Source organism: Hemitrygon akajei, chromosome 10, assembly GCF_048418815.1.
Source record: "Hemitrygon akajei chromosome 10, sHemAka1.3, whole genome shotgun sequence".
NCBI lineage: Eukaryota > Metazoa > Chordata > Chondrichthyes > Myliobatiformes > Dasyatidae > Hemitrygon > Hemitrygon akajei.
In genome coordinates, this window is record NC_133133.1 from 97,957,823 (window position 1) to 97,985,503 (window position 27,681).

Sequence of the window (27,681 nt, forward strand, 5' to 3'; positions counted from 1 at the left end):
CTGATCGGGCTCTGCCGGACCCAGGGGCTATGGTGGCAGTGTGACTGGTGGAGGATGATGAAATTTCTGCCCAGTTTAGAGTGGGTACTGTGGTTCATGGTGACCTACCCTCTGGATGCTGGTGGGATGCAGTGCAGTTAGGGTAAAACAGTGAAGCTGGTTACGGTGTGAGTGAGGGAAGTGGCTAGTTATGGTTGTTTCATAAAGATTAATGAAAAACTTTTCAGTTGAAGTAGGTTCAAGTATCTGAGAAGTTGAAGTTACTTGGTATTAGAGGCTGTAGGGGAAATGAGGGAAGTTTTTAACCATAGTCAACTCTTAGAAATGAAGGGTTCTGATCTGAATTGTTTGAAAGTGAATCGGACAATTGGGTAGTAAAAAAATTTGGATGGCTGAGGGCAAAGGGTAGGTAGGTGGGGTGAATCTTTCTGAAGAGCTGGTATATATGCTATAAGCTGAATATGTTATAACCTTCTGTCTAACACTTCAATACTCTAAACCTTCTCTCTTTCCAGAACTTTGAAGCATTTTTCGATGCCAGGGAGAATAATGCTGTGTATGCATTTCTGGGTTTGACAGCTCCACCTGGATCAAAGGTTGGATTGAAAACTTGCTTTATTTCTTAAAACACAATAAATTCTGTTTTCTTTTTCTAATATGGAAAAAGTAACAGGACTCTGGTAGAGCAATTATAGAAATTACCAGCAACAAACAATCTGCTGGAAGAAAGTGGGAGGAAAGGAATTGTTGATGATTGGATTGTAGCCCTGTATCAGGGCAGATATTCTGATTTGTGATATTTGTGTACAAACACATGAATATCCCTTCTCCAGTATTGTGGCAAAATGTAATTGAGAATTAATTGAACCAGAATAGGAATTGAATAGTGAATGGTAAATCCTTGGGACTGTTGTGGAAGAGAAGTGCATAGTTCTCTGAAAGTGATGTTACAGGATAGTGAAGATGCTTGACATACTGGTCTTCACCATTTAGGACATTGAGTATAGAAGCTGGAATGTTATTTTGCAAACACGAGGAAATCTGCAGATGCTGGAAATTTAAGCAACGCACACAAAATGCTGGTGGAACGCAGCAGGCCAGGCAGCATCTATAAGGAGAAGCACTGTCAACGTTTCGGGCCCAGACCCTTCGTCAGGATTAACTGAAAGGAAAAATAGTAAGGAGATTTAAAAGTAGGAGGTGGAGGGGAAAATGCGAAATGATAGGAGAAGACCGGAGGGGGTGGGGTGAAGCTGAGAGCTGGAAATGTGATTGGCAAAAGGGATACAGAACTGGAGAAGTGAAAGAATCATGGGACGGGAGACCTTGGGAGAAAGAAAGGGGAAGGGGAGCACCAGAGGGAGATGGAGAACAGGCAGAGTGATGGGCAGAGAGAGAGAAAAAAAACTAAATATATCAGGGATGGGTTAAGAAGGGGAGGGGCATTAACGGAAGTTAGAGAAGTCAATGTTCATGCCATCAGGTTAGAGGCTACTCAGCTGGTATATAAGATGTTGTTCCTCCAACCTGAGTGTGGCTTCATCTTGACAGTAGAGGAGGCCATGGATAGACATATCAGAATGGGAATGGGACGTGGAATTAAAATGTGTGGCCACTGGGAGATCCTGCTTTCTCTGGCGGACAATGCGTATGTGTCAGGCGAAATGGTCTCCCAGTCTGCATTGGGTCTCACCAATATATAGAAGACCGCACTGGGAGCACTGGACGTAGTATACCACACCAGCCGACTCACAGGTGAAGTGTCGCCTCACCTGGAAGGACTGTCTGGGACCCTGAATGGTGGTGAGGGAGGAAGTGTAAGGGCAGGTGTAGCACTTTTTTCGCTTGCAAGGATAAGTGCCAGGAGGGAGATTGGTGGGAAGGGATGGGGGGATGAATGGACAAGGGAGTCGTATGGAAAGGAGAAAGGGGGGGGAGGGAAAGATGTGCTTGGTAGTGGGATCCCGTTGGAGGTGGCGGAAATTACGGAGAATTATACATTGGATCCGGAGGCTGGTGGGGTGGTAGGTGAGGACAAGGGGAACCCTATCCCGAGTGGGGTGGCGGGCGGATGGGGTGAGGCAGATGTGTGGGAAATGGGAGAGATGCGTTTGAGAGCAGAGTTGATGGTGGAAGAAGGGAAGCCCCTTTGTTTAAAAAAGGAAGACATCTCCTTCGTACTGGAATTAAAAGCTTCATCCTGAGAGCAGATGCGGCGGAGATGGAGGAATTGTGAGAAGGGGGTAGCATTTTTGCAAAAGACAGGGTGGGAAGAGGAATAGTCCAGGTAGCTCTGAGAGTCTGTAGGCTTATAGTAGATATCAGTAGATAGGCCGTCTCCAGAGATGGAGACAGAAAGATCAAGAAAAGGGAGGGAGGTGTCAGAAATAGACCCGGTTATTTTGCAGTTGTACAAGATGTTGGTGAACCCACACTTTGAGTATTGTGTAGTGTTTCGGTCACCTTGTATAGGAAGGACACTATTAAACTGAAAAGAGTGCAAAGAAGATATGAGGATGCTGCTAGGACTCGAGTTTGAGTTTGAGGACAGGTTCAGAGGCCTAGGACTTTATTCTTTGGAGACTGAGGTGACCTTGTATAAAATCATGATGGCATATTAAGGTGAATCCACACTGGAAAAGGGAGGGTTTTCTCAAGCAGAGGGTGGAATGTATATGTAACATATATAAGGTGGTTGAGTCAGGTGCAATAACAATATTTAAAATCCATGCATAGGATGATTTTAGATGTGATGCAAGCTGGCGGTGATTGCTCTGACAGTTTTACTTTGAAATAATAACATGCAATGACATTGTGCCTTCAATGTAACAGTGAGGTAAGAGCACATTACAGCAGGGTTAGCAGCCACATGACCAAGAGAAGCAAGTCAGAGCTTGGTTAATGACAAAGAATTTATAGAGAGATTTCCAGAATGTGGTGTTAAAGTAGTACGGTAATCAATATTGGGGTAAAGGGACCTGGAAAAGCAGAGTTCCTGGATGATTGTAGGGCTTGATGTAGTCAAAGGCTTCAGATGGGAAAAAGGAGTAGATTCAGTCAAACAGGGTTATATGTACAACCTGATCAGCACTGCACATTTTAATCTGCTTCTTGAACTCTGTTCTATCTCAGGTTTGGAATCACAGCAGGATGTTCAGTTACAGGCAGAGACAGCCTTTCTTTCTCAAAATTTCATTTCAGCTGTTTGATCATCTGGTGTCAATAAGCTAACAATTTTACAAGTTTACAGCACCCAGCAGCTGGATTGGGAAGTGTTCATGTGATATAATTCCAATGAGTTGAGGGAAGAACACTGATCCAGTTAACCAGCTTGTTAAAATGGGTTTAATGCTCAAATTAAATGAGTCAAATTCACCTAAGGCATGGAAAATCATTTGCTAGAACACTGTTAAACAAGAAAATCCATCCCAGTGTTTTATTTTCATAAGGAGAATTAAAATGTGTAGATTCCATTCTGAGACAATGACATGTGACCATATTGCTCTCTGAGGTATTGCCATGGTGACAGACAGTTAGTCACCTAGAATTTCTTTTGTGTTGCCAACTGTGCTAACTTTAATTGGAAAATGAATTTATACATTAAAGAAAAATCTCTGGATTGTAAATGAGGCAATTTTAGTAAATCTATGAAATTTCCAATTAATGCTGAATAAATCTTGACAATGAACTAATGAATATTCCATTATTTTCACATAGAAATAATGCCTGCTATTGAAAGGTCAGAGCATTGGTTGCTTTGGGGCAGTGGTTTAATATGCTATTGTGACAAAATCACTGTTTTGACTCTCAGACACTGGTGGTGTGGGATTTTCTCAGGTTGTACACTGAGTGTTTTGTATGCCCATCATACAGAAATACTGCATTTCCACCAGCCAATGTGCATAGCTGTGGATTCCACTACTTGTTAACAACATGTTCAGAAGGAATCCATTTAATGTGCCATCACCAAAGTGACCAAATTTTAAATTCCTTGCAACCTTTATTTGGTACCTTGCCAATATCCACATTAACACAATGACGAGTACTCACAATTTTATGTGTCTTCCTTCAGACTTTATACAAAATGGTGATTGTTTGCAGATGTGTAATAAAAATAGATCTGATTTTTGATCTAGCCAAGAGTTTTAAATTGAATTAGAGAGTCAATGGCAGCATGGAATAGAAACTGGTCAAAGAACAGAAAGAGAAGTTGTTAATTGACAGGTCGGTCTATTACTGTCACTTGTACTGAGATACTGTGAAAAGCTTGTCTTCCATACTGTTGAATCAAATCAGTTCATTACAATAGAGCATTGAGGTAGTACAAGGTAAAACAATAAGAGAATGCAGAATAAAGTGTTACAGAGAGTGTGGTCCAGATAGACAATAAGGTGTAAGGTCACAACAGGGTAGATGGTGAGATCATGAGTGCATTTTATCATACTAGGGAATCATTCAGTATTCTTTTAACAGCAGGATAGAAGCTGTCTTGGAGCTTGGTGGATGGCACATCCTGACATTTGCCTGATAGGGATACTTTAAGTAAATGATAATAAACAAAAATTGCAAATTGGAAATCCAGAAAAAAAACCCAGAAAATGCTCCAGATTCTCAGCACATCAGGCTGCTTCTTGGGAAGCAAAAGAGTCAATGTTTCAGAACAGAGTTCCTTCATCAGAAAATGCAGGGATATACGTGTGGGATAATAACTGAGGACAAAAAGTCCATCATCACGAGAGATAAGAGTGGCAGGACTGGGGAAAACCACCACTAATACTACTCCAATGTCTACCGTTGGGAATACATCACCAGTTTCATTGTGACTGGGTATAAAGCTGGAGCCTCTTCCCCATTGGAATTAAGACCATAAGATATAGAAGCAGAAGTAGGCCATTCAGCCCATTGAGTCTGCTCTGCCACTCAACCATGGGTTGATCCAGTTCTTCCAGTCATTCCCACTCCCCTGCCTTCTCCCCATACCCTTTGATGCCCTGGCTAATCAAGAATTCTGGCACTTTCTGTGGTTCTGCAGGAAATGGCAAAATTGCTAGCAGTGCTTGTATCATAAATATGAACAGAACACAGAAGAGAGAGAAAGAGCTAATGTTCGGTTTATTAACCTTTCATCCTTGAGGACAGTGAAGAGAGGTGGAGGGGTGTTCAGAGCAACCACTGATCTGTTAGTTGTTGAATTTGTAGCAACTTAGAAACACAGAAACATACAAAACCTACAGCACAATACAGGCCCTTCGGCCCACAAAGCTGTGCCGCACATATCCTTACCTTAGAACTACCTAGGCTTACCCATAGCCCTCTATTTTTCAAAATTCCGTATATCCATCTGGGAGTCTCTTGAAAGACCCTAATGTTTCAGCCTCTACCACCGCCACTGGCAGCCTATTCCACGCGCTCACCACTCTCTGTGTAAAAAAAACTTACTCCTGACTCTCCTCTGTACTTACTATCCAGCACCTTAAAACTATGCCCACTTGGGCCAGCCATTTCAGCTCTGGGAAAAAGTCTCTGACTATCCATATGATCAATGCCTCTCATTATCTTGTACACCTCTATAAGGTCACCGCTCATACTCCGTCACTCCAAGGAGAAAATGTCGAGTTCACTCAACCTAGTCTGACAAGGCATGCTCCCCAATGCAGACAACATCCTTGTAAATCTCCTCTGCACTCTTTCTATGGTTTCCACGTCCTTCCTGTAGTGAGGCAACCAGAATTAAGCACAGTACTCCAAGTGGGGTCTGACCAAGGTCCTGTATAGCTACAACATTACCTCTTGGCTCTTAAACTCAATCCCATGATTGATGAACACCAATGCACTGTATGCCTTCTTTACCACAGAGCCTGCATAGCAGCTTTGAGTGTCCTATGGACTTGGACCCCAACATCCCTCTGATCTTCCACAGTGCCAAGAGTCTTGCCATTAATACTATATTCTGCCATCATATTTGACCTATCAAAATGAACCACCTCACACATATCTAGGTTGAATTCCATTTGCCACTTCTCAGCCCAGTTTTACATCCTATCAATGTCGCACTGTAACCTCTGACAGCCCCCCCACACTATCCACAACACTCCCAACCTTTGCGTCATCAGCAAATTTACTAACCCTTCCCTCCACTTCCTCATCCAGGTCATTTATAAAAATCACAAAGAATAGGGGTCCCAGAACAGATCCCTGAGGCACACCACTGGTCACCGGCCTCTATGCAGAATATGACCTGTCTACAACCACTTTTTGCCTTCTGTGGGCAAGTCAATTCTGGATTCACAAAGCAATGTCCCCTTAGATCCCATGCCTCCTTACTTTCTCAATAAGACTTGCATGGGGTACCTTATCAAATGTCTTGCTGAAATCCATTTACACTACATCTACGGCACTACCCTCATCAATGTGTTTAGTCACATCCTCAAAAAATTCAATCAGGCTCGTAAGCCATGACCTGCCTTTGACAAAGTCATGCTGACTATTCCTAATCATATTATGCCTCTCCAAATGTTCATAAATCCTGCCTCTCAGGATCTTCTCCATCAACTTACCAACCACTGAAGTAAGACTCACTGGTCTATAATTTCCTGGGCTATCCGAACTCCCTTTCTTGAATAAGGGAACAATATCCACAACCCTCCAATCCTCTGGAATCTCTCCCATCCTCATGATGATGCAAAGTTCATCGCCAGAGGCTCAGCAATCTCCTCCCTCACTTCCCACAGTAGCCTGGGGTACATCCTGTCCGATCCTGGTGACTTATCCAACTTGTTGCTTTCCAAAAGCTCCAGCACATCCACTTCCTTAATATCTACATGCTCAAGCTTTTCAGTCCACTGCAAGTCATCCCTACAATCGCCAAGATCCTTTTCCATAGTGAATACTGAAGTAAAGTATTCATTAAGTACCTCTGCCATCTCCTCCGTTTCCATGCACATTTTTCCACTGTCACACCTAATTGGTCCTATTCTTACATGTTTTTCCTCCTGCTCTTCACATACTTGTAGAAAGTCTTGGGGTTTTCCTTAATCCTGTCCACCAAGGCCTTCTCATGGCCCCTTCTGGCTCTCCTAATTTCTTTCTTAAGCTCCTTCCTGCCAGCCTTATAATCTTCTAGATCTCTACCATTCCCTACTTTTTTTTAACATTTCGTAAAGTCTTCTACTTGACTAAATTTACAACATCCTTTGTACACCATGGTGCCTGTACCTGACCATCCTATTCCTGTCTCTTTGGAACATAATCTATGCAGAACCCCATGCAAATATCCCCTGAACATTTGCCACATTTCTTCTGTACGTTTCCTTGAGAACATCTGTTTCCAATTTATGCTTCCAAGTTCCTGCCTGATAGCTTCATATTTCCCTTTACTTCAATTAAACATTTCCCTAACTTGTCTGTTCCTATCCCTTTCCAAAGCTATGGTAAAGAAGATAGAATTGTTATCACTATCTCCAAGTTGCTCTCCCACTGAGAGACCTGACACTTGACCAGGTTCATTTCCCAATACCAGTTCAAGTACAGTCTCTCCTTTTGTAGGCTTATCCACATATTGTGTCAAGAAACCTTCCTGAACACACCTAACAAACTCCACCCCATCTAAGTCCATCACTCTAGGGAGGTGCCGATCAATATTTGGGAAATTAAAATCTCCCACCACAACATCTCGTATTATTACTCCTTTCCAGAATCTGTCTCCCTATCTGCTCCTCAGTGTCCCTGTTACTATTGGGGGGTCTATAAAAAACACCCAGCGGAGTTTTTCCTGTTCCTAACCTCCACCCACAGAGACTCCGTAGACAATCCCTCCGTGACTTCCTCCTTTTCTGCAGCTGTGACACTATCTTCGATCAGCAGTGCCACGCCCCCCACCTCTTTTGCCTCCCTCCTTGTTGCTTTTGAAATATCTGAAGCCTGGCACTTGAAGTAACCATTCCTGCCCCTGCACCATCCAAGTCTCTGTAATGGTCACAACATCATCACTCCAAGTGCTGATCCATGCTCTAAGCTCATCCGTTTTATTCATAATAGTCCTCGCATTAAAATAGACACATCTTAAACCATCGGACTGAGCGCTTCCCTTCCCTATCACCTGCCTATCCACCCTTTGGCACTGTCTCCAACTTTCTCTTTGTGAGCCAACCTCCCTTTCCTCCGTCACTTCAGTTCAGTTCCCACCCCCCCAGCAATTCTAGTTTAAACTTTCCCCAATAGCCTTTGCGAACCTCCTTGCCAGGATATTAGTCCCCCTTAGATTCAAGCACAATCTGTCCTTTTTGTACAGGTCACACCTATCCCGGAAGAGTTCCTAGTGATCCAGGAATCTGAATCCCTGCCCCCTGCTCCAATCCCTCAGCCACACATTTATCCTCCACCTCATTCTATTCCTATACTCACTGTCACGTGGCCCAGGCAGTAATCCCGAGATTGTACCATGACCAGTGGCTGTTCTCCTTCCCACTTCAAGATATCATGGATGTGATCAGAAACATCCCGGACCCTGGCACCTTGGAGGCAAACTACCATCCACATTTCTTTCCTGCTTCCACAGAATCGTCTGTCTGACCCCCTAACTGTAGAGTCCCCTATCACTGCTGCCTTCCTCTTCCTTTCCCTACCCTTCTGAGCCACAGGGCCGGAATCTGTGCCAGAAGCGTGGCCACTGTTGCTTCCCTCAGGTAGGCTGTTCCCCCCACAGTACTCAAACAGGAGTACTTACTGTTCAGGGGTACAGCCACAGTGGTAGTCTCTAGTACCTGACTCTTCCCCTTCCCTCTCCTGACTGTTACCCACTTATCTGTCTCCCGTGGCCCTGGTGTGACCACCTGCCTATAACTCCTCTCTATCACCTCCTCAATCTCCCTGCCCAGACAAAGGTCATTGAGCTGCATCTCCAGTTCCCCAACACGGTCCCTAAGGAGCTGCAGCTCGACACACTTAGCGTAGATGCAGCCGTCCGGGAGGCTGGGAGTCTCCAGGACCTCCCACATCTGACACCGAGCACAGAAAACTGGCCTCACACACATACTTTCTGTCTGTATTCTAAACAGATAACCTACATCACCTCGACCCTTGAGATTAATTCCTCCCCTGGATGGGTACAGGAAGATAGTCATGCTCTGTAGAAATCCATCTGCACTCAATTCCATTTTGGAATGCAGTCTCCAAGGGAATTTTTCGTGGACTATAAGCAGAACCCCAATAGGACATTTGGAGTGGAGATCCCTTTACTGCTAGCACTGCTGATGCCTCTTGTCTGCTATTGGTCCATCTCCTACTGGACGGAGGTGTATAACTTGAATTCTTCCTGAGGCTGAGGTTATAGTGTTTGCACGAATGATGCAGGATCATGAAAAACAGTCTCCTCTCGGAGATTTCTTGTTGCTTCGGTAAGCCAACCAAAATAATAAAAGACATTCTCTCTTCTCTCACTTTCCATTGGGCAGAAGATACAAAAGCCTGAAAGCACATACCACCAGGCTCAAGGACTTTTTTTTTATGCTCCACAGTTAAAAGACATTGTACAATTCCCTTGTATGATACAATGGAGTCTTGATCTGTCTGGTCATCAGCTTGCATCTTATTGTCCACCTGTGATCAAATTATCTGTATGGATAGCCTGCTAAAGAGGTTTCACTGTAGTTTGGTACATGTAAATAAACAAATTTACCAAGTTAAAATATCAGCTGTATAGAGTGTTCTGGAGCAGAGCCTTGAAGAGCCCAGCAGCAGCCCGTGCCGTGCTGTCTGTGCAGGGCTGCTCCCTCACTGCTCCTTGCTGAACCCCGGTGCTGTCTACGTGCAGTTTCCATATTCTCCCTGTGACTGTGTGGGTTTCCATCAAATGCTCTGTTTCCTCCCACATCCCAAAGACATGCAGGTTAATACTGTTATGACCCCAGCCCCCTCCTTTGTGAGATTCGCAAGAGCCCTAGTCAAGGGGGGGTCAAATGACCCAAGAGAGAGAGGGAGACGTGCTGAATAGACACAGGAAAATGGGAGAGAGAGAGGGAGACGTGCTGAAGACCACGTTCCCCCGGGAAGCAGAATAAAGCGACTCTTTGACTATTGTCTCATGGAGACCACGTGTAAAGCCCTCGGGCAAAGTGGGCTGGTTGAGAGATAGATTGACACCGGCGATCCCGTGAGGAAGTATAAAGGAGGGTCTGGGGGGGAGGACCCCTTCAGACGCACCAGAAGACACCCTAGAAATCCTGCGACAGCGTTTTGAGAGCGACAGCCGGTGGTGGGGTTCGTGTGCGTCTTTTCCTTGCCTGGGATTGGCGACCCCACAACGGAAGAACGGCTTAGCTACAGGGGAGGCCACAGATGAGCGTTCATTCCCCCAACGAGGCTTCGACAAACCAAACTCTTCCAGGTTGGAAAACCGGTCGGGTAACTGTTTCATCCCCATCTCTCTCTCTCTTTCTAACAAAAGTGCACCAACGCGACACCACGACAACGGCAGCTGGTGGAACTGCAGTGACCGCAGAGACTTTTAGATATCCAGTAAACAATATATATCTACATTACCCCTAGACAACGATAGAGCTTATTTCTGATTGATTATTACTATACCTGTGCTTTAGATTGAGTTGTGACGACATATATGATCTGAATGTTTTGTATTAACCATACGTTTGTGCCCCTTTATAAATAAAAACGTTTGAAAATAGTAGCATCAGGCTTCGGTGGACCCATCTATCTTTGCTGGTAAATTACCCGGTTACTGGGGAACGTAACAAGTGGGTTGCTTGTCCCAGATTTGAAACCAAAGGGGAGGGTCAGTGAATCGGGCTGTAAGTCCAAACTTAAATCTGGTTACGCAGGTAGCCAGACAGGAAACCAGCAAAGATGGATGTGGGTGAATTTATGAGAAACCCGACTGTAGAGGCGCTAGGGACGGCTACCAAATCAGACTTGGTAAATCTGGCAAAGGGGTTAGGCCTCGCAGAGGTGAGGTCATCAATGAAAAAGCAGGAAGTGCGAAGGGTCATAAATCAGTATTACATTGGGAAGAAGGTGTTTGCAGCGGAGGATTTGGAAAATATCCCCGAAAAGAGATTAGCGAGTGGGACAGATCAGGTAGAGTTGGAGAAAGCAAGGTTGGACCATGAGCTTAAAGTAAAGCAGCTAGAAGCAGCTGCAAAGGAAAAGGCTGAGGAACGGGCTGCAAAGGAAAGGGAGCAGGCGTTCAAACTAAAGGAATTAGAGGTGAAACAGGGTCATGAGTTCCAGCTAAAGCAGCTAGAAGCAGAAGAGAAAGAGAAACAAAGGAGCCATGAATTGGAGCTGGACAGGCGAAGGCAAGAGCGAAGAGCTCAAGGGGTAGAGAGAGAGGAGGGGTTTGATGTTAGTCGGGCGTTGAGGTTGGTCCCCCCCTTCGAGGAGACGGATGCTGATAGTTATTTCTTGCTTTTTGAAAAGGTGGCAGTGAATCAGAAGTGGCCCAGAGAGCAGTGGGTGGCGTTGTTACAAAGTGTGTTACGAGGGAAAGCACAGCGGGCATATGCCGCGTTGCCCCCAGAAGGGGAAGGGAATTATGACCAAGTAAAGGAGGCCATTCTCCGAGGTTACGAGTTAGTACCTGAGGCATATAGACAAAGGTTCCGAAATTTAAGAAAAGGATGGAATCAAATGTATACCGAGCTAGCCCATGAGAAGGGTGTGCTCTTGGACCGTTGGTGCACCGCGGAAAAGGTGGCCGAGAATTATGGACGTATCAGGGAGTTATTTTTGATTGAGGAATTTAAAGGTTGTGTTCCGGAAGAGATCTGGATGTATTTGAATGAGAGGACGAATCAGTCCATCTCAGAAATTGCTAGGTTCGCAGATGAATATGCCCTAACCCACAAGACAAAGTTTTCCTTGCCAAAAAGTTACCAGAGAGACCGTGGGAACGGTAGAGAAAGTCCGCCGGCTGAGGCGGAGATCCCGCTGAGAGCTAGTGGTAAAATTGAGGAGGAGAGGCAAGACGGCAAGAGAGGTCCTGGCTTGACCTGTTTTAATTGTGGAAAGGTGGGTCATATTGCATCAAAATGCTTTGCTCCGAGAAAGGAGCCAGAGAGAGGGGAAGCAGCGATCCCTATCGGGTGTGCAGTGGTAATCAGAAAATCGGCAAGAGGGTCCCAGGGGAGCAGAGAGCGCGAGGGGTCAGAGATTTATATGTCACACGGAACCGTGTCTGTGAGGAAGGGGGACCCGCCAATTCCCGTACGGATTTGGAGAGACACGGAGCTATCATTAATTAGCCGTAACGTATTACAATTCGGACCTCCGACGGGCGAGGTAGCCCTGAGAGGAATAGGAAAAGGGACAGAAAGGGTGTCTTTGCGTAGGGTCATTTTGGATTGTGAGCTGGTGTATGGATCAGTTGAAATGGGGGTGCCATCAGAATTCCCGAGAACTGACGTGGATGTCCTCCTTGGGAACGATTTAGCAGGAGGAAAAGTTTGGTCGGCCATGACTATGACCCGCCGACCGGTGCGTGTTGAGGCCCCGCCCATAGAGTCCCCGAGCTATCCCGCATGCGCGGACACTCGCAGCCTGTCGAGAGCGGCAGCTGAGAATGGGAGCAGTTTAAAATTGGCCAGTTTTGATTTGGCCCAGACGTCTTTACCGACCCTGTGCCACGAGGGTTTCGAGGGTGGTAAAACGAGGAATAGTAACGTAAAAGGGAGTAAGGGAGAGAAGGTAGATCTGCCCTTAGCGAAGAAAAGGTCCTAGAGGTAGGAAATAAAGATGAGAAACAGATAAAGCTGTTAAAAGGTCCAGGGTTGGACATGGATGATCTGTCTGGTTTGGCAGGACTGTTTGAAGAAGTTGAAAATTCTAAAGGTGTTCCCGATAATGAAATGAGGGCAGTCCTAGATGAAAAGGGTGCCATTACCTTGAAGAAGTCTGCTGGGTTGGCAGATGGGGTTGTTTCAGCCCGCGGGGTTGAGTTTACTCCGGAAGTGAGTTGCCCAGAGAGTAACTGGGAGGATCCGGGGAATTTAGAATTTGAAAAGGGTACGGGTATTGAAAGCCTGGAAGAGGCCAATGCCCTGTTTGAGTGTGTCCAAGATGGGGATGCCCGTGGTCCTGAACCTAGTCACGGAGCTCAGAAAAAGTCTGAGGTATTTGACTCAGCTGGACGAGACGGTCGTCCTTTTGGATCAGATAGACTTGGTTCGGGGAAGAAAGGGTTAACCTTGGGAAGTGTGAGTTCCCAGATGGTTGTGCTGAAGGGGGTGTTCAGAGTTAATGTGGAGTTTATGAATAGGGAGATAACTGTTGTTGTGGAGGAGAATGGTAAATCTGTAGTTCCCAAATCGAATGAAAAAAAGTTAAAGTCTAGATTGATGCCTGCGCATCGATTACGGTTGATTTGGAATGTAAGGGTGCCTCACACGCTATTGTTATTCAAGAAAGCGCTGTGAGGAAGCTGAAATTTAAATGCGGCCGGAGAAAAAGGTTCGAACTGAAACACATCAGCCTGCATGGTCTTGACAAAAGGGTTAACTACCTGTGTAGCATTAAAGAATTGGGTGGAAATTCCCATGATGGACTAGGTTGGGGACACGGAGTTAAGAGAATAACCCTCGTGGAAAGGAAAGGCGGGAGAGTACCTCGCCAAATTACTCAAGTTCCCCACGGGGGGACTCTCCGGAAAAGAGGCGATGGTTAATAGAAAATGCCATTTTTAAACAGCAACGCCGGTTGTACGGGTTTGCGCCAAAGCCTGTGAATAATAAAGACAACCCCTTTGGAGACCTGCCGGTGAAATAACACAACCGAAACGATTAGTATTTGTATAAACTTTTGTAGATGCACCTAAGCTAAGATCACACCTCCTTAGTTTTGTTGCTGAAGAAAATAAATAAATAGGTGGTTATTGAGCTGAAGTTTGATGCTACCAGACTTTAGTACGGTACGCAATGTTAAGATATTAAAGAAAGGGACACTATAATTGTTACCTGTTTAGATACTGACTTGAATGTATAACGGTAGTACTCTGTGAAGAGAGGAGTTTGTGTGTTGTGTTAGAAAAAAAATCCTATAAGACTCTGTACCAACTTGTTTTTAACCGCTGGTAAAAAAACTTTTAAGAGGGGAGGTGTTATGACCCCAGCCCCCTCCTTTGTGAGATTAGCAAGAGCCCTAGTCAAGGGGGGGTCAAATGACCCAAGAGAGAGAGGGAGACGTGCTGAAGACCACGTTCCCCCGGGAAGCAGAATAAAGCGACTCTTTGACTATTGTCTCATGAAGACCACGTGTAAAGCCCTCGGACAAAGTGGGCTGGTTGAGAGAGAGATTGACACTGGCGATCCCGTGAGGAAGTATAAAGGAGGGTCTGGGGGGGAGGACCCCTTCAGACGCACCAGAAGACACCCTAGAAATCCTGCAACAGCGTTTTGAGAGCGACAGCCGGTGGTGGGGTTTGTGTGCGTCTTTTCCTTGCCTGGGATTGGCGACCCCACAACGGAAGAACGGCTTAGCTACAGGGGAGGCCACAGATGAGCGTTCATTCCCCCAACGAGGCTCCGACAAACCGAACTCTTCCAGGTTGGAAAACCGGTCGGGTAACTGTTTCATCCCCATCTCTCTCTCTCTTTCTAACAAAAGTGCACCAACGCGACACCACGACAACGGCAGCTGGTGGAACTGCAGTGACCGCAAAGACTTTTAGATATCCAGTAAACAATATATATCTACATTACCCCTAGACAACGATAGAGCTTATTTCTGATTGATTATTACTATACCTGTGCTTTAGATTGAGTTGTGACGACGTATATGATCTGAATGTTTTGTATTAACCATACGTTTTTGCCCCTTTATAAATAAAAACGTTTGAAAATAGTAGCATCAGGCTTCAGTGGACCCATCTATCTTTGCTGGTAAATTACCCGGTTACTGGGGAACGTAACAATACTTTAATGGGTAATTATAAATTGCCCCTAGTGTAGGTGAGTGGTGTCAGTCCAGACTCTGGGTATTGAGGAGTCTGATAGCTTAGGGGAAGAAACTGTTACATAGTCTGGTTGTGAGAGCCTGAATACTTCGGTGCCTTTTTCCAGATCGCAGGAGGGAGAAGAGTTTGTATGAGGGGTACGTGGGGTCCTTCATAATGCTGTTTGCTTTGCGGATGCAGCGTGTAGTGTAAATGTCCGTGATGCCGGGAAGAGAGACCCCAATGATCTTCTCAGCTGACCCCACTATCCGCTGCAGGGTCTTGCGATCTGAGATGGTGCAATTTCCGAACCAGGCAGTGATGCAGCTGCTCAGGATGCTCTCAATACAACTCCTGTAGAATGTGATGAGGATGGGGGATGGGAGATGGACTTTCCTCAGCCTTCGCAGAAAGTAGAGACACTGCTGGGCTTTCTTTGCTATGGAGCTGGTGTTGAGGGACCAGGTGAGATTCTTCGCCAGGTGAACACCAAGAAATTTGATACTCTTAACGATCTCTACCGAGGAGCCGTCAATGTTCAGCGGGGAGTGGTCGCTCCGTGCCCTCCTGAAGTCAACAACCATCTCTTTTGTTTTGTTCACATTCAGAGACAGGTTGTTGGCTCTGCACCAGTCCATTATCTGCTGCACCTCCTCTCTGTAAGCTGACTCGTTGTTTAAAATAAACCAAAACTGCTGAGCGACTAAGCCAGGAGATTGACACTGTATGATGTGCTTCCAGATAATAAAGTTCCAAAATTGAAAAAGGTGCATTCGATCCTTTATTGCAAAACCAGCAAAGAAGACGATCTTGTAGCAATAAAAAAACTAATGAAACTAAATTAGTGATATAATGGTTTAATTAGAGAATTAATGAAATTGAACTAAAATATTTAAGCAAAGTTAGTGATCTAGTTGGCATTCCAATAATGTCCCAATTAATATAACTAAGTGGTCAAAGTAAATTAGCAGTCAACAAAATAATATCACCCTGAAGCTTATCCCCTCTCAACTAAACTAAACTAAGTGTGAATATTACTCGTTTGCTTTTACCACACCCGAACCCATGTGACATTTACCATAATAAATGTGCTACAAACTACAACAGAGACAGAAAATAGATATGTGGTTGCTGCACTGATCAGTAGAAATTAATTTCATCACGTGTGCTTGAACTGACGACTATGACAACTCCAGATTTCTAACCGAGTTCTGAAGGAAATCTTGAAGTGACAGGCTTTGAGTCATTGGGGAAACTTGAGTCAATCAGAATTCATGTGGCTGCTGACCTGGGTGGTTTGTGCTCCAGCAAAATGTGGCAACATCCCTTGCCTCTGTGTGGAGCACATCAGAAACCTCATATTTACCATTCCCTAGCTTCACCGGAGTATTGCTGGGACTGCAAAGCATCAGTTATAAAGAGAGATTGGATAAACTGGGGAAAGGAGTGAAGGAGGATTTATAGGTGGATAGCTACAATCCTTTCCCCAAGGTAGGGAGTCTGAAACTAGAAGGCATGGGTTAAAGATGAGAGGGGGGAAAATTAAAGGAGACCTGAGGGGCAACTTTTCCACACAAGCTGCCAGAGGAGATGGTAGAGGTGAGTACAGTACAATATTTAAAAGATAGTTGGATAGGAGGGTTTAGAGCCAAATGCTAACAAATTGGATTTAGCTTCAGTAGGCATCTTGGCTGGCATAAGTGTTGTGCCAAAGTGCCTGTTTCTGTGCTGTTTAACTCCAACTCTATGTTGCTTCAATATTCAGTGGATGACGTCAAGTGCTGCTGGTCAGACGCTGGCTGCTCGAATGATGCAAACTCAGCGTGACAGTGACCTTCAGACTGAGAAGGATTCGTGCCTGAAGCTTCTTAGAGAAAGTCACTCCCTATTCACAAAAACCTAATGCAGACTGCTCTATGATCAAGAAAGCAGTGAGACTCCCTCAAGCATATAATTTATGGGTATTCAGCTTGTTCAGGGGATACTTGGAATGCCTATTCTATTTTGGCTCCATGGGAAAAGAGGAATAAGCAGTGGAATGACCGTGCTCTTTCCCCCTGGTCTGTCACCAGCTCCCGTTCTCTGTAGAATTGTCCAGTGTCTGAATGCCCCTTTCGTAATGTAGCTGCAATGATTGCAGCACTATGAAAATGTGGAGCTGAAAGGTTGTTCCTCTTCCTGAAACTGGTTTAAATTGGTTATTATTGCCACGTACAGTGAACAACCTTGTTTTGGAGTTTTGCAAGATATCTATACAGAACATTCCATGATATCAGTACATTGAGGTAATACACTGGGAAAGCAATAACAGGAAGGCAGAATGAAGTGTTACGAACACTGCAGGTAGACGTGAAGAGGAAAGGCCATGACAAGTTAGATTGTGAGGTCAGGAGTCACCAGTATTGCATGGGTCACCATCGTCCTGACATCTGTGCAGCACGGAGCTTTGGAATAATTTCAACTCAGATCATAATGCTCCTGATCTGCCAGTGGATTCTGAACCCAGTGCGAAGCCAGCGCTAAGCCACATCGAGTGGATATGTTTCCTCTCTGGTTCTAGTTTGTATTCCTGACCTTGCATACCCCCATGCATTTAAATGGAGTTACTAGCCATTTTTAGTATTTGAATAGAGATTTGTTTTTGTTTTAAATGAATTGAAATTATGAATTACCTTAAAGTGTTTATATTGTTTATATTTATTTCAACAAGATGTTGCTGAGGCCACACCTGGAGTATAGTGTACAGTTTTGGTCACCTGGTCGAGGAAAGTCATTATTAAGCTAGAAGAGTGCGAAGAAGATTGACAGGAATATTGTCAGGACATGTTTTAGTATTAGGGAGACAGCGAGCAGGCAAGACTTTATTTATTAGAGTTTCTTGGACTGAGGGACTGCCTGAGGGGTATAGATAGGATGAACAGGGAAGAAGAATGAAAAATGAAAGGACATTAGATACTTTATTGTCACCAAACAATTGATACTAGAACGTGCAATCATCACAGTGATATTTGTTTCTGCGCTTCGTGCTCCCTGAAGTACAAATTCCTTACATGAGTGTAAGGAATGAGATGCAAAAATTAAAGAGAGACCTGAGGGGGAAAGCTCCTCCACACAAAGAGTGGAGAGTATATGGAACGAGCTGCCTGAGGATGTTGTCGAGGCAGATGCAATAGGACACTTGGACAGCCACATTGACAAGGAAGGCTTAGAAGGAATACTAGCTTTGATAGGCACCTTAGCTAGCATGAATGAGTTGGGCTGAACATGTGAGACTTACATTCATGGTCTCACTGGCAGAGCTTTACAATATCATCAGCTGTACAAAACAAGCATCTGGACGGTCTCTTCATAAATGCAGGAGACTTCAATCATGTTCACCTGCAGGACATTTTCCCCAAATTCCACCAACATATCACTATGGCTACTAGGGGAACAAACAGACTTGACCATATTTATATAAACAGATGTGGTACTTACAAAGACATACCACACCGCCATCTTGGACTTTCTGACCATCTCTGCATAATGTTAATCCCAGAATATCAACTGCTGCTGAAAATGACCATCACTATATGGCCCAATGAGGCAATCTCTCTGCTTCAGGACTGTTTCAAATGGACTAACTGGCAGATGTTCAAGAAGGCCACCACAAATGGAGAAGATACCAACCTTCAGGAATACGCTTCATCTGTCACTGGTTTCATTAGTAAGCATGTAGATGACATGGTGCCTTAAGAACAGCCATCTCATGGCCCAAACAGAAGCCCAAGCTGAACGTAGAGGAGCACTCCTTACTAAAAGCCTAGGACGCTGCCTTCAGTTTGGTGACAGGACAGCCCTCGAAGCAGCCTGGAGAAACCTCATCTTGGGTGTTAAGTGGGCTACACACAACACCTGTCTGATGGCAATCCCCGGTGCATGCAGTGGGGCATCAAGGAAGAACATTGTCAACTAGACCAGTGATGCCTTCCTCCCTGATGTTCCAAACAACCTTTTATAGAAAGCAACAGTAATCAGGTAACCCCACCCCAGTGAGCCATCACTGTGTGAAATAGCAGCAGAGCTGAGATGCACTCTGCAAAAAGCCAACCTCCTAAGGCAACATCCCAGGCCAAGTACTCAGGAAGTGTGCAAAAGCAGCTCACTAATATCTTCAATATTTCACTCATCTAGACTGCTGTCCCCACATGCTTCAAATCAGCCACCATTAATCATATTCCAAAGAACTCAACATTTATTATCAAACTACATATATCACACCATGTACAATCCTGAAATTCATTTTCCTACAATCACAGTAAATACAGGAAACACAATAGTATCAATCCCAGGACACAGCCAACCAGTGTGCAGAAGAGTGGGCATCTCACACAGCCCCTCGTGGTCCCAGAAAACATCTTACACAATTGGGAAAGCTCACCAACGTCTCTGCTTTCTGAGGAGGCTGAAGAGAGCTGGACTTTGCACATCCATATTCATGTCACTCTACAGATGTGCAACAGAGAGCATCCGAACAATCTGCATCACTGCATGGTACGGAAATTGCACTGGAGCGGACAGGAAGGCTCTACAACCGGCAGTCTAAACTGCCCAATGCATCACTGGCACCAGCCTATCCAGCAATGAGGACACGTATACAGAAAGGTGCCGGGAATGGGCCAGTAACATTACGAAGGATCTCAGCTACCCTGCTCATGGACGGTTTGTCCCACTCCCATCAGGGAGAAGGCTATGTAGCATCCACACCAGGACCACAAGGCTCAAAAAGATACTTTTCCCAAGCAACACTTACACTCACTAACCCACCTCTCCACACTCCCAACTACCACTACTTTATCATTTTCTGTCCGTAACCTTATATACCGTACAGTGATTGATTGTATGTCCACAATGTGTTACTAGGCACAGGAGTGAATTCATGTTTTCATATTTATTGTTTTTTGTGCTGCATTGGAGCAGGAGTAACTATTATTATTTTGTTCTCCTTCACTGGATATGACATGAAACAAGCTTGACTGTTGAGATATATGCTGAAGAAGCTGTCAGCTATTGGGGGCAGAGCCTCAGAATCTGATATCTGAGGCATAGTTGCCTAGTGAGTAGGTGGCAACAGTTTGTTTAGAGTTCCAGAGTAGTGAAAGCTGAGGGAGGGTGCAGGCAGTTGGTGGGGAATGGAGATGAAAAGTGTGAGTGGAGTGGTTCATTCTAGCCCAAGTGTGGCCTAAAATCATTAAGACCAGAAATTCCCAGTTCTACACCCCACCCAGTCACAGAAGTACTTTGTCCATGAGGGCGAGGCCATAATTCAGCTGGAGTTGCCACATATTCATCTGGCAGAGGGGAAACATTGTAATTCAATTGCATACAGGAGGGAGATTGAAAATCTAGCTTGAGTGGTGCCACAACAACAACCTCTTAGTCAGTGTCAGCAGGATCAAGGACCTGATTTGTAACTTCAGGAGGAGAAAACAGGAAGGCCCATGAGTAGTCTGCATTGAGGGATCAGAGGTGGAGAGGGTCACCAACTTTAAATTCCTTGGTGTTATAATTTCAGAGGACCTGTCTTGGGCCCAGCACAGAAGGGTAATTATAAAGAAAATATGGCAGTGCCTCTACTTCCTTAGGAGTTTGTGAACATTCTGCATGTCATCTAAAACTTTGACAAACTTCTATAGATGTTTAGTGGACACTGTACTGACTGGCTGCATCACAGCCTGGGATGGAAACACCAATGCCCTTGTATGGAAAATCCCACAAAATGTAATGGATGTGAGCCAGTCCATCATGGGTAAAGCCTTCCCCACCTTTGAGCACATCTACATGGAGTGTTGTTGTGGGAAAGCAGCATCCATCAACAGGGACCCACATCCCAGGTCATACTCACTTCTCACTGCTGCCATCAGGAAAAAAGTACAGGATCCTCAGAAGTCATCCCACCAGGTTTAAGAACAGAATTGCCCCTCAACCATCAGGCTCTCAGAACAGAGAAACATAGAATACCTACAGCACAATACAGGCCCTTCAAACCACAAAGTTTTGCCAAACGGATGTGGAAGCTATGGAGAGAGTGCAGAGGAGATTTACCAGGATGTTGCCTGGTTTGGAGAACAAGTCATATGAAGCAAGGTTAGCAGAGCTGGGATTTTTCTCTTTGGAGCATAGAAGAATGAGAGGGGACTTGATAGAGGTCTACGAGATTATGAGAGGCATAGATAGGGTGTATAGTCAGTACCTGTTTCCCAGGGCACCAATAGCAAACACCAGAGGGCATATGTACAAAATTAAGGGAGGGAAGTTTAGGGGAAACATCAGGGGTAAGTTTTTTACACAGAGGGTTGTGAGTGCCTGGAATGACTTGCTAGGGATGGTGGTGGAGGCTAAAACATTAGGGGTATTTAAGAGCCTCTTGGACAGGCACATGGATGAAAGAAAAATGGAGGGTTATGGGGTAGTGTGGGTTTAGTACTTTTTTTTAAAGGATTATATGTGTTGACACAACATGGAGGGCTGAAGGGCCTGTACTGTGCTGTAGTGTTCTATGGTTCTATGTTCTATGTCTCTACCTTAGAAATTACTAGGGTTACCCATAGCCCTCTATTTTTCAAAGCTCCATGTACCTATCTGAAAGTCTCTTAAAAGACCCTATCATATCTGCCTCCACCACCGTCGCTGGCAGCCCATTCCACGCAGTCGCCACTCTCTGCGTAAAGAAACTTACCCCTGACATCTCCTCTGTACCTACTCCCAAGCACCTTAAACCTGTGTCCTCTTGTGGCAACCATTTCAGCCCTGGGAAAAAGCCTCTGACTATCCACACGATCAATGCCTCTCATCATCTCTCATAAGGTCACTTCTCATCTTCTGTTGCTCCAAGGAGAAAAGGCCATGTTCACTCAACCTATTCTCATAAGGCATGCTCCCCAATCCAGGCAACATCCTTGTAAATCTCCTCTGCACCCTTTCTATGGTTTCCACATCCTTCCTGTAGTGAGGTGACCAGAACTGAGCACAGTACTCCGTGGGGTCTGACCAGGGTCCTATATAGCTGCAACATTACCTCTTGGCTCCTAAATTCATTTCCATGATTGATGAAGGTCCATACACCATATGCCTTCTTAACCACACAGTCAGCCTGTGTAGCAGTTTTGAGAGTCCTATGGACTCGGGCCCCAAGATCCGTCTGATCCTCCACACTGCCAAGAATCTTGCCATTAATACTATCTTCTGCCATCATATTTGACCTACCAAAATGAACCACTTCACACTTATCTGGGTTGAACTCCATCTGCCACTTCTCAGCCCAGTTTTGCATCCTATCAATGTCGCACTGTAACCTCTGACAGCCCTCCACACTGTCCACAACACCACCAACCTTTGTGTCATCAGCAAATTTACTAACCCTTCCCTCCACTTCCTCATCCAGGTCATTAATAAAAATCACAAAGAGTAGCAGTCCCAGAATAGATCCCTGAGGCACACCACTGGTCACCGGCCTCCATGCAGAATATGACCTGTCTACAACCACTCTTTGCCTTCTGTGGGCAAGCCAGTTCTGGATCCACAAAGCAATGTCCCCTTGGATCCCATGCCTCCTTACTTTCTCAATAAGTCTTGCATGGGATACCTTATCAAATGTCTTGCTAAAATTCATATACACTACATCTATGGCTCTACCCTCATCAATGTGTTTAGTCACATCCTCAAAAAATTCAATCAGACTCGTAAGGCACGATCTGCCCTTGACAAAGCATGTGGACTATTAAATTCACTCATCTTCAGGTGCCCCATCACTGAACTGGTACCACAACTTATGGACTCAGTTTCAAGGGCTCTTCATCTCATGTTCTGTAATGTTGTGTATATTAATAATAGATTTACTCTGAACTTATTGCTGAACAGCAGTACCGCCATGTCCAATTTCCCAGTGCTTGTATTTGGAACTGCAGTTAATATCTTCATAGCATCCGGTTGAAGAACACTGGATTCATAGAGTGGTATAGCTCAGAAACAGGCCCATTAACCATGCCTATAATTATACCTGCTCTACTAATCCAATTTACCTGCATTGCTTCTGTAACCGTCTGTGCCCAGGTGATTGAAGTGCTTTCAATACTGTAAGTGTATTTGCAGCCACCATTCCTCAAGCAACACATTGCAGGTTTCAACCACTGTGTTGCGAGGGAGCTTTTTGTCACCAAAGTGAGTATAATTTCACTGCTAGGATTTGACTGGTGGTCCCATATTTTGTTCATGATCCTGTAACTAGGCCCATGATGAATGCTGAATAATGGTTCAGGATGTTTGGTAAGACATTTAGGGCAGCATTGGTGAGAAATTTCTTAATTCGGTGGGTAGTGAAGCTGGAATTCTCCATCACAGAAGGTTGTAGAGGACAAGCCATTGAATATATTTAAGATGTCAATTCTATATACTAAGAGGATGATGGAGTTTAGGGAGAGAATGGAGATATGGTACTGAGGTTTAGATTCACTCACAATTATACTGAATGGAAAAGCAGGCTTGAAGAACCAAATGGACTATTCCTCTTGGTCTACGTTCTATAGTGGTATTCCATGGTGTTGGCAACTGAGCAATTGATTGATTTATAATTTTATGTGTCACATAGAATAGATGTGCTAAATAATTTCCAATGGATTTGATGCTTAATAATGTCATTGTTCTTTTTTAGGAAGCTGAAGCCCTTGCAAAGCAAGAAGCCTGAAGGCCAATTTCATCACACACTGATCTTATTAAGAAAACATACCGCCCAGTATACCTTGTCACTGAGAAGAAATAAAGGGAGTATATCTCTGGAAGCTTCTCACTTAAATACCCAGTAGGCTTTAATAATAACTAGCGACTGGGCAACAATGGACCACTGGGTTTATGCAAGACATGTTATTGAATATTTGTCATAGCTTATTTTTCTACCTGGTCATCTAATCTGATTTGTGCAGACAATCCAACTATTACCAAAAAGGTAATTTATTAGATATAATTCTCAATTTAGTTCACTTTTAATTCTGGCAGTCCCATCATATAAAGAGTATCTTGATACATGAGATAATAATAAGCCAAAACTACTTTGCTCTTGCCCATTGCCTTGATTTTCAGCTGCTACAAATATTTATCTGCTTTCAAGGAGCTTACTGTATTCCATTTAATGCCTAGAATCCAGTTCTGACCCAAAGGAGGGAAAAAAGGTTTATTTATCTTTTGCATGAAATGGAGAAGATCTGTTTTTAATTATGACAAAAAGGATTGGTTAGAGAAAAGCTCTGAAAATTTGTAACATTATGGACAGATAAGCATGGATAAAATTAATCTGTTATTCTGATCTGTGTAAAGTGTGCTACATTGCATGCTAGTCTAGTATGAATGGTCGTTATGTTGACGCAATACAATTTTGTCATTGTGATTTTGTATCAATCTTAATGGTGAAAGATGCAAATGGAGGTGGATACATCAAATGTTTTTCTCCTAGTTACTTTACATTTCCTTATGCACTTAAAGTGCTTTGATAGTCTAAGTAATTTTCAACATAATCAAATTTGGCATTTTGCCCCATTTTTGACTACTTGTGCAAAAGCTCTTCAGAATCAGGTTTATTATCATTGACTTGTGTGTCATGAAATTTGTTGTATTTGAGCAGTAGTTTAGTGCAAAGACATAAAAGTCTATTAGTTATATTAAAAAGATGTTGAAAAAAGGATGAATAGAGTTGTGTTCATGGACCATTCAGAAATCTGTTGGCAGAGGGGAAGAAGCTGTTCCTAAAGTGATGAGTGTGGGTTTTCAGGCTCTTGTACCTCCTCCCTGATGGTAGTAATGAGAAGAGACATGTCTGGATGGTGAGGGCCCTTAAGGGTTGACACCACCATTTTGATCGTCTAATGACAAAATGCATTTTCTCTTCCTAAGTCTACTAAGTTACTAAACAATTCTTACAACACTTGCTGCACTGACCTAGCAGTTAATGGCTAACAGCTAACTGACTTGGTGATACTGAAAATAATTTTAGAGCAGCTGCATAAGTGCAGGCATATGCACAAAGGAGCAGGAGTGAGAATCTGGCCTGTGCTTTATGTTCAAAATTTTATGGCTGGCTGATTATAACTTCAACTCTGCATTACCCTTTCCCCCAGTGTTCTTCCACCTCCTTGCTTATTAGCATTTTATCTACCTCGGTCTTAAAAATACTCAACAAATCTGTTTCTATCACCCTATAAAGAGGAGCTAGATACACACTCCTGACCTTCTGAGAGGGAAAAACTGCCTGTTCCTTTCTTCAAGTGATCACCCTTTACTTTTAAGCGAGGGGAAATTTCTACTCCACATGCAGCCTGTCAAGATTCCTCTAATAGATTTGATGCTACAAGTTGTGAAAGAATCTCCCAAGAAGGCTTTTTTTTGCCTTTGTTCTTGGTTTACACTCCCTCCTGGTAAATCAGTAAATTTTCATATTCCACCTTCTGCAGTTTCATATTGCTGCTTCTGGTAAGATGGCGCGTGCTCAGATGCGGTGGCTTCTGTAGGGTTAACCAAAGGTACGATTATCTTTTTAAATGGTTTTTTTTTACTATTGCAAGAACTTAAAGACATTAAGAACTTAAAGTACCCTAGGTCTACCCATCAGCGAGTTGCTCGTTGGTCGAGAAACTGAAGGAGCTGGACTTGGTGCGGATCGGGCTGCTGCCTGCAATAGGGAGGCGTCGTTGCATAGAGGAGGCGTGCAGTCTAACAGAAAGTGACAATAATCACTTCTCTTGTGATCGCAAGACCCTGTCTGACATTGGTGGTATGGAATGCAGCAAGTCCAATTCATTGGCTTATTGGTGAATGGTGGGAGCCAACTGTGGGGGGGGTGGCTGTAGCAAGGACTAGGCTGCAAGCCTAGTTCGCCTGTTTGCAGCTGCTCGGGGGTGGGGTGGGCGCCAGAGTTGGGCACTTCACTAGAGTGCTGGAGGAGGTGTCGCCATCTCCTGCTGTCCCCTCAGTGTTCTCTCAGCAGAGGTCAAGTTATATTGTGGGAGCATTCATGGATTCAGGGACTTGGGCTATTTTTTCTGTGAGACTGTATTTTACTGCTGTCTGCTATCTTATGTACTGTGTGTGCCTTGTAATGTGTATGACTGTTGGTACTGTGTTTAGGACCTTGACCCTGGAGTAACGCTGTTTCATCTGGCTGTATTCATGGATATTCATGTATGATTCAATAAGAATTAAACTTGAGCATGAAGTAGATAGTTATTTCACCTCTACTTGAATTCTGATAGCTTAAGTTGGTGGTGTAGAAGAAACTTTTGATAATTAAAAAGAAACAGCTGGCACCTTGTTATTCAATACCATTTGCACATTAGACTTAGGGTCCCAGGTACCAGGAGGAGTTAGGAATTTCCCAGTGCTCAGTAGATTCTGATGTCTTCAATTTTTTAAAGTTTCCATACACATTCTCAATTTTTTAAATAATTCAAAAGTTGTTTCAAATCTTTGTAATTCCTTCAGAAATGATGCTAGACTGGACTCCCCAATTTTCAATGTCGGTTTCTACCCAAAGTAAATATAATACTGAATAGTGTTTGTAATGCAGAAGCAAGCTATTCTATCCAAAGCACAAAATACACTGCAGATGCTGGGGTCAAAGCAACACGCTGGAGGAACTCAGCAGGTCAGGCAGCATCCATGGAAACAAACAGACAATATTTTGGGCCGAGACCCCTCGTCAGGACTGAAGAAGGAGGGGGCAGAGGCCCTATAAAGAAGGTAGGGGGAGGGTGGGAAGGACAAGGCTGATACGTGCCAGGTGAAAAACCAATCAGAGGAAAGATCAAGGGGTGAGGGAGGGGAAGCAGGGAGAGGATAGGCAGGAAAGGTGAAGAAGGAATGTAAGGGGAAAGCACTACGGGTAGTAGAAGGAGGCGGAATCATGAGAGAGGTGATAGGCAGCTGGAAGAGGAGGCAGAGTGAAAGTGGGATGGGGGAAGGGAGAAGGAGGGAATTACCGGAAGTTGGAGAATTCAATGTTCATACCAAGGGGCTGGAGACTACCCAGACGGTATATGAGGTGTTGCTCATCCAACCTGAGTTTAGCCTCATCATGGCAGTAGAGGAGGCCATGTATGGACATATCCGAATGGGAATGTGAAGGAGAGTTGAAGTAAGTGGCAACCGGGAGATCCTGTCTGTTGTGGCAGACGGAGTGGAGGTGCTCGACGAAGCGGTCCCCCAATCTGCGTCGGGTCTCGCCGATGTAGAGGAGGCCGCACCGAGAGCACTGGATGCAATAGACAACTCCAGCAGACTCGCAGGTGAAGTGTTGCCTCAACTGGAAGGACTGTTTGGGGCTCTGAATGGTGATATGAGAAGAGGTGTAGGGACAGGTGTAGTGCTTACGCTTGCAGGGATAAGTGCCAGGTGGGAGATCTGCGGGGAGGGATGTGTGGACCAGGCAGTTGCAGAGGGAACGATCCCTGCCGAAAGCAGAGAGGGGTAGAGAGGGAAAGATGTGCTCAGTGGTGGGGTCCTGTTGAAGGTGACGGAAGTTGTGGAGGATAATATGCTGGATACGGAGGCTGGTGGGGTGGTAGGTGTGTGGTAGCTGGTGGGGAACTCGGTCCCTGTTGTGATGAGAGGATGGGGTGAGGACCGAAGTGCGAGAAATGGAGGAGATGCGGGTGAGGGCATCATTGATAACGGCAGAAGGGAAACCACGATCCTTAAAGAGGACATTTGAGATGTCC

The 27,681-nt window shown here is 44.6% G+C and overlaps 1 protein-coding gene across 2 annotated transcripts in view; it reads left to right on the plus strand.

Moving 5' to 3' along the window:
- LOC140734554 (adapter SH3BGRL-like) overlaps nucleotides 1-24,653 on the plus strand; it is an 85,612-nt gene extending 60,959 nt beyond the window's left edge. The window contains exons 3-4 of one of the 2 annotated variants that reach the window (XM_073058683.1): nucleotides 516-596; nucleotides 3,133-3,688. In XM_073058683.1, the coding sequence (XP_072914784.1) occupies nucleotides 516-596; nucleotides 3,133-3,231 (180 nt within the window). In that variant the 3' untranslated portion in view covers nucleotides 3,232-3,688. Of the gene's footprint in view, nucleotides 1-515; nucleotides 597-3,132; nucleotides 3,689-23,630 lie in introns of those variants that run through there. The other variant, XM_073058684.1, reaches the window with a different exon arrangement.
- Nucleotides 24,654-27,681: the final 3,028 nt, after the last annotated feature.